At 38.2% G+C, this 10,808-nt stretch overlaps 1 protein-coding gene across 2 annotated transcripts in view; it reads left to right on the forward strand.

Annotated features, from left to right (window-relative positions):
• Positions 1 to 9,855: 9,855 nt before the first annotated feature.
• LOC101627694 (cytochrome P450 2C21-like) overlaps positions 9,856 to 10,808 on the forward strand; it is a 19,378-nt gene continuing 18,425 nt past the window's right edge. The window contains exon 1 of one of the 2 annotated variants that reach the window (XM_004680599.1): positions 9,856 to 10,023. In XM_004680599.1, the coding sequence (XP_004680656.1) occupies positions 9,856 to 10,023 (168 nt within the window). Of the gene's footprint in view, positions 10,028 to 10,808 lie in introns of both variants that reach the window. The other variant, XM_004680600.1, reaches the window with a different exon arrangement.

Raw genomic sequence — 10,808 nt, forward strand, 5'->3', positions numbered from 1 at the left:
AGAGATAATAGAAGAGAACTTCCCTAATTTGAAGAAGGAGATGAAAGTAGACATCCAAGAAGCCAGACATACACCAAACTATCATGATGAGAGGAGAAAAAAAGCAAGACATATTATTATAAACCTTCCAAAAATACAAGACAAGGAAAAGATAATGAGAATGACTAAAGAGAAGAAACAAATAACCTATAAAGGGAAATCGATTGGATGACATCAGACTTCTCTAAAGAAATACTATGAGCAAGAAGAGAGTGGAGAGACATACTCAACACACTCCAAAGCATTAAATGCCAACCGAAAATACTCTACCCTGAGAAGCTCTCCTTCCTCTATGAAGAAAGAATAAGGACATTCTCAGACAAACAGAAACTCCACAATTTCATCATGACTAAACCCCCACTCCAAAAACTACTACAAGAAGTCCTCAGACCAAATCCAACAGAAGAATGAACAAGAACAGTTCAGAACAAGGAATAAAAATACAGAAGGACCATAATGGCAAATGTAGGTGCCAGTGTATCAATATTATCTCTAAATGTGAATGGCTTAAACTCATCAGTAAAAAAACAGAGTTGCAGGATGGATTAAAAAACAGAAGCCATCATTCTGCTGTCTGCAGGAAACACATCTAACTACAAAAGATAAAAACAGACTGAAAATAAAAGGATGGAAAACAATCCTACAAGCATATGGACCAAAAAAGAAGACAGGAACTGCTATACTTATATCAGATCAAACAGACTTCAAACTAAAAAAGGTTAAAAGAGATACAGAAGGACACTACATTATAATTAAGGGTACAATACAACAAGAAAACATAACAATCATCAACATATATGCACCAAATGAAGGAGCACCAAATATATTAGGAAACTACTGTCATCCATGAAAATATATATCAGAGAGAATACATTCATAGTACAAGACTTAAACATGCCACTTTCAACAATGGACAGATCAACAAGACAAAATATAATTAAAGACACTAAAGCACTGAACAAGGACCTGGACAACATGGGTCTAGCAGACATCTATAGAATACTGCACCCCAGAGAATCACATTTTTCTCAAATCCACATGGATCATTCTCTAGGATTGACCACATACTGGGTCACAAGATAAACATCGACAGATACACCTAGATCAAAATCATACCAATTATTTTCTCTGACCATGAAGGAATCAAACTAGAAATAAGCCATATGAAGAAGGCAAAAAACCCACCTACCACGTGGAGACTAAAACACACACTACTGGAAAACCATTGGATCAATGAGGAGATCAAAGAAGAAATTAGAAAATACTTGGAGAATGACAATGATGACACAAGTCTCCAAAACGAATGGGACACATTAAAAGCAGTTATAAGAGCAAAATAGATAGCGATACAAGCTCACATAAACAAACAATAAATAACTCAAAGAAACAACCTAATGTGCCACCTTAAAGAACTGGAAAAAAAAAACCAACAACAAATAACCCAAAAGCCAGCAGAAGACAAGAAATAATAAAAGTCAAATCAGAAATAAATGAAATGGAAGTCAGGAAAACAGTCCAAAAAATCAATGAAACCAAAAGTTGGTTCTTTGAAAAAATAAACAAGATAGACAGGCCACTAGCCAGGCTCACAAAGCAAAAGCAAAAGAAAGCACAAATAAACAGGATCATAAGTGAAAGAGGAGAAATCACAACAGCCCTAGTAGAAATTAAAAGAATAATCAGAGAATACTATGAGCAATGATATGCAAACAAATTGGACAATTTAACGGAAATGGGCAAATTCCTACAACTCTACAACCACCCAAAGCTAGCTAAAGAAGAAATAGAAGAACTACACAGGCCAATTACAAGCAAGAAAATAGAAAAAGTAATCAAAACCCTCCCCAAAAATAAAAGTCCAGGACCAGATGGATTTACAAATGAATTTTACCAAACATTCAGAAAAGAACTAATGCCAATTCTACACAGACTCACCCAAAAAATTAAAAAGATGTGGTACATATACACAATGGAATATTACTCAGCAACCAAAACAAATAAACACATGCCTTTTGCAGCAACTTGGATGGAGCTGGAAAAGATCATGCTTAGTGAGATAAGCCAGAAAGAAAAAGAAAAATACTGATGGTTTCGCTCATAACAGGAGTATAATGGACCAGGAGAGAAAATAATAAGAATAAGGAACAGCCATATACCAGACATTTTGTGGGGGTGGAGTGGGGAATGGGATCAAAAACGGAGGGGGAGGGAAATGCACTGGACTATGGTGATGGCACACGGGTGACTTGGTGATGGGAAACCCACGGGGATTAAAATTGAGATGAATAAAAAATGTTCAAAATGATGTAAAAATAATCTATAACAAAAAAATAAAATTTAATTTAAAAAATGGGGTACAGCATCTATGTCCATCCTACCCTAAAGTACCCAATCTCCTCATAAGTGGGGCATTTGCATTGCTGAGCCCTTGAGTTCTGGTGCAAGAGAATTAAGATACTTTCAAAAAGACAGTGAATGAGGAAGTTAGGAAATGGGCACGTGCAGGCATTAGGAACAGAGTCTTATGATAAGCCCATTTAACAGTCTGAACAACCAGTGAAAATCAAGAGGGCACAACCCTCCACCTCCTCCCATCCTACCCCCAAACCCACGTGTCTCAAGCCCATCTATCAAACTGAATGAGCAGCCAATGGGAATCGGGTGCCCCCAGCCCGATTGAAAATGGAATGTTCAGAACAACAGCACAATGCTAACACAATTGGGATGGCAGGTCAGGTAATTTGGGAAACTCTGTGGGCATCAGTGACCTAGGACACCCCTGAACCCCAATCAGTCAGCAACACAATATAGAGACTGTGCTCCTTGCCCAGTGTACCCATATAAATGCCTGAAAATTTTTTTTACTTATTTATGCATACAAGAACTGGGGTGTGGGCCAGAGGTATGGGGCGAGGGGGAAGGTGTGGCATGAGAGGATTCCCCAGTGACAGAGTGGGGAGCAGAACGTGAAGATCTACTGAAATATACTGTTGAGAGGAGCAGCGGCCGAGATAGGCAAGACAGTGCCATATGGGTCAGTTCCCTGGCTCAGGATGGAACTCAGCAATAATTTGATAGTGCTGATATTTTAACCCCTACACCACCAGGGAGGCCCCAACAAATATATTCTTAATGGTGACAACCTGAAAACCTTCCCTGTAAGACCCAGAATGAGACCAGCATGTCTACTCTCATCATTGCTTTTCAATATAATACTGAAGACTTTGCTTAGCAGTTATACAAGCGAAAGACATACAAAGAATCCAAATAGGGATGAAATAAAACTATTCTATTTACAGATGGTATGGTAATACATAGTGAGAACTCTAAAAACTCCACAGAAAAACTAATTAAAACAACAAACCAGTTTAATAAAGTGTCAGGTTACAAAACCAACATAGAAAAATCAGTAGCCTTCTTATATGCAGACAATCTATCTGAAGAAGAAACCAAGAAAGCCAATCCCATTCACAACTGTACCAAAAAAGATTAAATATCTGGGAATAAACTTCACAAAGGAGGTGAAAGAACGATACAAAAAAACTAAAAAAAAAATTAAAATAAATAGAAGACATGGGGCTTCCCTAGTGGTGCAACGAGTTAAAGTGCTACGTTGCAAAGCTAACTGCAACCATCTCTGCACAAGTTCGATCCCCAGCCAGGGAGGTGACCCACATGGCACAGCAGACCTCTCCTGACCAGCTTGCCACTCCCTTCAGCAGTGTACTTTGTCAGTCTGTGTGTTCTGTTCCACACTCTGTCTCTGGTGAACCCTCTCACCCCCTGTACCTCTGGCTGGTACCCAGTTCTGTATGCATAAATAAGGAAATCTTAAAAAAAAAGTAAAAATGAAACAGAAGACAAAAAGAAATGGAAAAACATTTTCTGTTCATGGATCAACAAAATTAATGTTATTGAAATGGCTATCCTACTAAAAATTATTTACAGATTCAACGCAATTCCAATAAAAATCTCAATGGCATTCTTCTAAAAAAATAGAATATTGCTGAAATTATTATACAAATATCTTTAGCCAAATCTCTCCTGACTAAAAAAAAAAAAAAAAGAAAGAAAGAAAAAAAGGAGCTATTACCCTCCCAGACTTCAAGCTGTACTACAAAGACATGATAATTAAAATAGCTTGGTACTGGAACAAAAACAGACATACAGACCAATCAGTACAACTGAAAACCCAAACATAAATCCACACATACATGATCAAATCTATGTGGAAGGAGCAAAGAACATGCACTGGAACAACAAATGGTGCTGGGGAAAAAGGACTATTTAGATACAAAAGAATAAAGCTAGATTACTGCCTCACACCATACACAAAAACCAACTCAAAATGGATAAAAGACAAGAAACCACCAAATACATAGAAGAAAATACAGGCAAAGCACTCCATGACATACATCTCAGAAACAACTTTGAAGACGACTCCCTTGTAGCAAAGATAAAGAAGGAAAAGATTAATAGTTGGGATTTCATCAAACTACAAAGCTTCTGTACAGCAAGAGAGACAGTAAACAAAAAAAAAAAAAAAAGACGCTACAGATCAGAATATTTGCTTCTCAGGGTTTTATATAAAAGATCTACAAAGAGCTTGTGCAACTTAACACAGAGTAAACAAATGAGTCAAATAATGAGCAGAGGACTACAAACACTTCTCCAAAGAGGAAACGCAAATGGCCAACAGGCATATGAAACATGCTCGATACCACTTATAATCAGGGAAATGCAAATCAAAGCCACAATGATACACCACCTCACACCAGTGAGAATGGCCCATATTGAAAAAACTAACAACAAAACTTAACAAGGATGTGGAGGAAAAGAACCCTCTTACCCTGCAGGAGGGAATGCAAACTGGTCCAATCACTATGGAAAACAGCGTGGAAGCTCTTCAAACTATTAAAAATAGAGCTACCATTTGACCCAGCAATTCCATGCCTAGGACTTGACCTAAACACAACAGCATTAATTCAAAAAGAAGCCTGCGCTCCTATGTTAATTGCAGCACTACTTATGATAGCTAAGATATGGAAACAACCTAAATGTCCAAAACCAGATGAATGTTATCAAGAAGATGTGGTGTGTGTGTGTGTGTGTGTGTATACAGTGGAATACTACTCAGCAATCGAAAAAGGTGAATTTGTGCCATCTGCAGCAACATAGATAGAGCTGGAAGGAATTATGCTCAGTGAAATAAGTCAGAAGGAAAAAGAAAAATATCAGATGGTTTCATATACAGGAGGTATATAGAAAAACCAAACAAAGGGTCAGAAGAAAAGACAAAATGAACAGCAAACTATAGAACTGAGACATACAGAGAGGGGGGGGGGAAGAAAAGGAGTTTAAAAAAAAAGGAAGGAAAGAGCACAAGAAACTATGGTAACAGTGATTTGGTGAGGGGAGAAACATTACACAAAAAAGAAAAACAATGTAAGAAAATTTAAAAATTAGCGATTAGAAAAATTAGAACCAGGTTATTAAAACAATCTTGAGGGCCCTCCCTGGTGGCACAGTGGGTTAAAGCACAACACAGAGAATCTAAAGACTCTTCTGCATGAGTTTGATTCCCGCCTGCCCCGGGAGGTGACCACATGGCGCGGCAGACCTCTCCTGACCCGCCCGCTGCTCCCCTCAGCAGTGTACTTCGTCCATCTGCCTGTTCTGCTCCCCACTCTGTCTCTGGTTAGGCCTCTCACCACCCCTGAGCCTCTGGCCTGTACCCCAGTTCTGTATGCACAAATAAATAAATCTTTAAAAAAAAAAAAACAATCTTGAAGACACAAAGATAATTTAACTTTCAGCTCTGATATTAAACCCCTGTGTGACAAAATGCAAACATCTTTGCTTCTCTGAGCCATTATTACATTGCTCCTAAAATAAGGACATAAAGACTGTCATTAGACGACTTCTTAAGATCTATGCTCAATTATTTCTGTTTTCTTCATTCTATGAAGAGTAAAATGGTCACACAAATAAAATCCCTGAGAAGTCATGCAGTCAGAACTAAGCCACAGGTTTTTCATGCAAAGGAATTGAGAGAGACAGACAGGGGAAAGAGTCAGGTACATAATGTGCCATATATCATGTGGGTTATATACGATTGTTTTAAAATCTGTGCTCCTAGAAAAGAACTGTCCTAAGGCACAGTATATCAGTGATGATATTAAGGTTAATAATTAATATTTCCTTCCTTGATCGATTTCTCTTAATTCCACCTTCCTGAACTTCTAAAATTTACCAAGGGACAAATTTTTAAAATTTACAAAGGGACAAATTTTATTGACCTCTCATTCTTATTTGTCCATGGTGAAATGACTCACTTAGTTACCTATTTAAATTGTTTAATGCCAAAATCAGATTGCAGAATACATAAGAATTACTCAACAAATGTTTTCAATGGAACTGAATTGAGTTTATTCCATTGCAGAGTTCACAAGTAAAAAAACCAGAATTCCTTTTATATACATTTTTCTTAAGAATTATTTATTTATGTATACAAGAACTGGGGTATATGCCAGAGGTGCAGGGGCCATGAGAGGATTCACTAGAGACAGAGTGGGGAGGGGAACAGGCAGATTGACAAAGTACACTGCTGAGGGGAGCAGCGGGCGAGACAGGAAAGGTCTGCTGTGCCATGTGGGTCATCTCCAGGGCCAATATAGAACTCGCACTGAGGCAGCTGCCCCAGCTTGCAGTGCTGTGTCCTAACCTGTTGTGCCACCAGAGAGGGCCAAAAAAAAAAAAAAAAAAAAGCCAAAACAACAACAACAACCCGGAATTCTTTACCTGTCTTAGTATTGGAAAATTTGGCATATCCCTTCAGTTCTGAGTTGCTTCACCATGAGAAGTAGATAAAAAGATTTTGGTGGGTTAATTATGAGATTGAAATAATAAGGTATTCACACCTTGCTTCATAAAATTGAGCCTCCCTCATGGCGCTGGAGTTAAAGTCTCAGTGCTATCAAGCTATCACAAGTCATTGCAGTATGAGTTCGATGCTTGGCCAGGGAGCTGACCCACATCGCACAGCAGACCTCTCTGGTTTTCCCACCCTCCCTACAGCAGTGTATGTCAGTAGGTCTGCCTGTTCTGCTCCCCACTCTATCTCTTGTGACTCCTCTTACCTCCTCTACCTCTCACCCACACCCCAATTCTTGTATGCATAAAAATAATTCTTTTTTTAAAATTCTTCATAAATTTCACAGATTTCAACAAATAAGATTTTTTTTCTGAATGAAGGATGGCAATTTGTTTTCATGAAATACTTAAAATTCTAGGTACTTAAAAAAATCTAATAGTGATTTTCAAATACACCTTTTTCTTAAGTGCACACAGATCATTCTCTAGGATTGATCACACAGTGGCTCACAAAACAAACATCAACAACTACATGAGTACTGCAATCACACCAAATATCCTCTCTGACTGTAAAGGCATCTGACTACAAATCGACTAGTGCAGAAAAGCAAGGACCTTCCCTATTACATGGAGACAGAGCAACAAGTTATTGAAAGACCACTGGGTTACTGAGGAAATCAAAGAAGAAATTTAAAAATACCTTCAGATTACTGACAATGAGGACGTGACATTCCAGAATATATAAGATACAGCAAAAGCAGTCTAAAAAGAAAAGCATATAGCAATACAGGCCCACAGGAATACGGGCAAGATAAACAACCTAATGCCCCATTTCAAGAAACTACAATAAGAACAACCCAAAAAATCCAAAAGCCAGTTGAAGGCAGGAAATATTAAAAATTACAGCACAAATATTATTTAGAATAGGAAAGACATGGAATCAATGTCAATGTCCAAAAGTAGATGACTGAATTAAAAAGATGTGGTACAGATACACAATGGAACATTGCTCAGCATCAAAAAAGATAAACTCATGCCATGCAGCAACATGGATGGAGCTGGAAGGGATCATGCTTAGAGAAATAACCCAGAAAGAAAAAGAAAAATACTGGATGGTTTCACTCATAGCAGGAGTATAAAGGACCAGGGGAGGGGGAGGAAATAATGAACAACTATATACCGGAGATATTTCACAGGGATGGAGTGGGGAACGGCATCAAAAATTGGGGTGGGGGGCGGTGAGGAGAGGAGATGTGCATGGGACTATGGTGATGGCACATGTGTGAACTGGTGGTGGGAAGTCCACAAGGATTACAACTGAGTTGGAAAAAGGCACAAAATGATACAAAAATAAACTATTATAAATTGAAAAAATTAAAGCAGAAATCAATGAAATAAAAATGAATCCAAAAGATCAATGAAACCAAAAGCTGGTTATCAAAAAATTAAACACAATAGACAAAGCTCTAGCAAGCTCAAAGAAAAAGAGGAAGAAAACTCAATTCATACAATCATAAACAAAAAGGAGAAATTACAACAGATACAGCAAAAATCCAGAGTATAATTAGAGATGACTATGAACATAATATGCAAATAAGTTCAACAATCTAGATGAGATGGACAAATTCTTAGAATTATACAATCACCCAAAACTGAACAAGAAGGAAAAAACAAACCAATTAAAGCCGTGAAACTGGAAGAGTAATCAAAATCTTCCAAAAAACAAAAGCCCAGGAGCAGGTGGCTTCACAAACAAGTTCCAACAAATGCTCAAAGTTGAACAAGTGCCTTCCCTCTAAAGGCTCTTTTGGGCCTCCCTGGTGGCACAAGGGGTTAAAGCGCAGCACTATGAAGCTCTGCAGCCCCCCACCCCCAGCATGCATAAGCCAGGGAGTGACACACATGCTGTGGCTCAACAGACCTCTCCTGTCTCCCCGCTGCCCCCCGCAGCAGTGTATTTCAGTACCTCTGCCTGTTCTGCTGCCCACTCTGCCCCTGGTGAATATTCTCCCCTACCCACACAACTCTATATGCATAAATAAATCAATCTCTAAAAAAAAAAAACTTATTGAAAAAATTGAGAAAGAAGGAATACCACTAAATACATTTTCAAAGCCAATATAATACTAATACCAAACCCAAACAAAGACATCACACACAAAGAAACCCACAGACTAACTACCTAATCAATACAGGTGCAAAAATCTTAGCAAACTGAATCCAACAAAGCATCAGAAGGATTATACACCATGACCAAGTAGATTTTACTCCAGGGCACAAAGATAGTTCAACATCCAAAAATCAATTAATATAACTTACATCAACAAAAAGAAAAATAAAAACCATGTGAGCACATCAAAAAGTACTGAAACTATCATTTGCTAGACTCTAACCACCATTTATGACGAAGGCTCTCACAAAATTCAGGGCAAAAGACGCAAAGCATCATGAACGCCATCTATGACAAACCCACATCAGTCTCAGAGATGAAGAACTGAAAGCTTCCCCATGAAGGTATGGAGCAAGACTGTGAAGTCCGCTCTCGCCACAGCTTTCCAATACAGACAGCTAGAAGTAGGTAGGGCAGTCAGGCAAGAGAAAGACACAAAAGGAGTCTAAACTGGGAAAGGAGTCAAGTCAGCATTCTTTGCAGGTGACTTGCCCTTTATGCCGCACCTATGACGGAAACCATATGGTGCTTGTTTTTCTCTTTCTGACTTACTTTGCTCAGCATGACACCCCCCAGTTCCATCCATGGTGTCACACTAAGGTGACTCCTGTCCCTTTATCACTCGTCTTCTTTGTTGTCATCTGCACCAATAGGGAAAAGTACACGGAAGGCAAAACAATATTTAACAGCTCAGACTTTGACCAGATTGGAGTTAGCACTGATAAAAAATCTTTGGATTCTACACTTTCAATTGCCTAATGTAAAGCATAACAATGGCTCTCTTCATGGAGCTGGTGATTTGTCTTTCTTTCCTGATTCTTCTTTTTCTATGGAATGGAAGCAGTACCAAAAGAAAGCTACCACCTGGCCCCACTCCTCTCCCAATCCTTGGAAATATCCTGCAGATAGACACCAATAACATCAGCAAATCCTTAAGCAAGGTCAGTATGATTACTTTTTCTCCCAGTTGTTTGCAAGGTGTAACTGAGCTAAGTCAATGTCAGTATCTTTTTCAAGGAGTAACTAATCACTATTTTCAAGGAAGTGTCCGCTGGATCCTTAAACATGATTTTAAGTGACACACAGCTCAGGCTGTCAGAGGGGATGAGATACATGGGGTGAATGCAAAAATTGCCTACATAGAAATTTCCCTGTCCATATTGGGACATAACTTCCCCTTTTCATAGCTATTCCTTGGTAAACACTAAGGGTGATGAAACTACATTTAATTAAAAAAAAATTTGGTTCAGAGAGTAACATTACCAAAACTTTCATAATAGTACAAGTTGCTTTGTACATAAGGCTAAAACTAACGTTTCAGAACATTTCATAGTGTCTAGTAAATTTACTTTTTGATTCAGTGAGTTACTAGTTCCAGCTGTTTATGTAACAAAGGCTCTCTGAAGGTTGAAGGAATTTTCTGAAACTTGTTTTCCCCAAAATAGTTATAGAACATTGTCCCCAGAAGCTCTTTATCCTATGTTTTGGGTTCTAGATTTGAAAAGAATCTACTTGTTAGCATGTGGCCTTGGGCAAGTATTTAAATTCTGAGTTTTGCATTGATTTTTTTTTAAATGTAATAATTCCTTTGTGCAGATTACTTGTATATACCATACATTCAACAACTTATGAAATGCTGTTAGATGCTGGGGATTTTCAGTGATGAATGAAAAAGAATGACTCTAGCATGGAATTTACAGTCAGGAGGGCAGACATATCTTATGGA

This window comes from Condylura cristata, unplaced genomic scaffold, assembly GCF_000260355.1.
Source record: "Condylura cristata isolate star-nosed mole 26May11 unplaced genomic scaffold, ConCri1.0 scaffold00011, whole genome shotgun sequence".
Taxonomy (NCBI): Eukaryota; Metazoa; Chordata; class Mammalia; order Eulipotyphla; family Talpidae; genus Condylura; species Condylura cristata.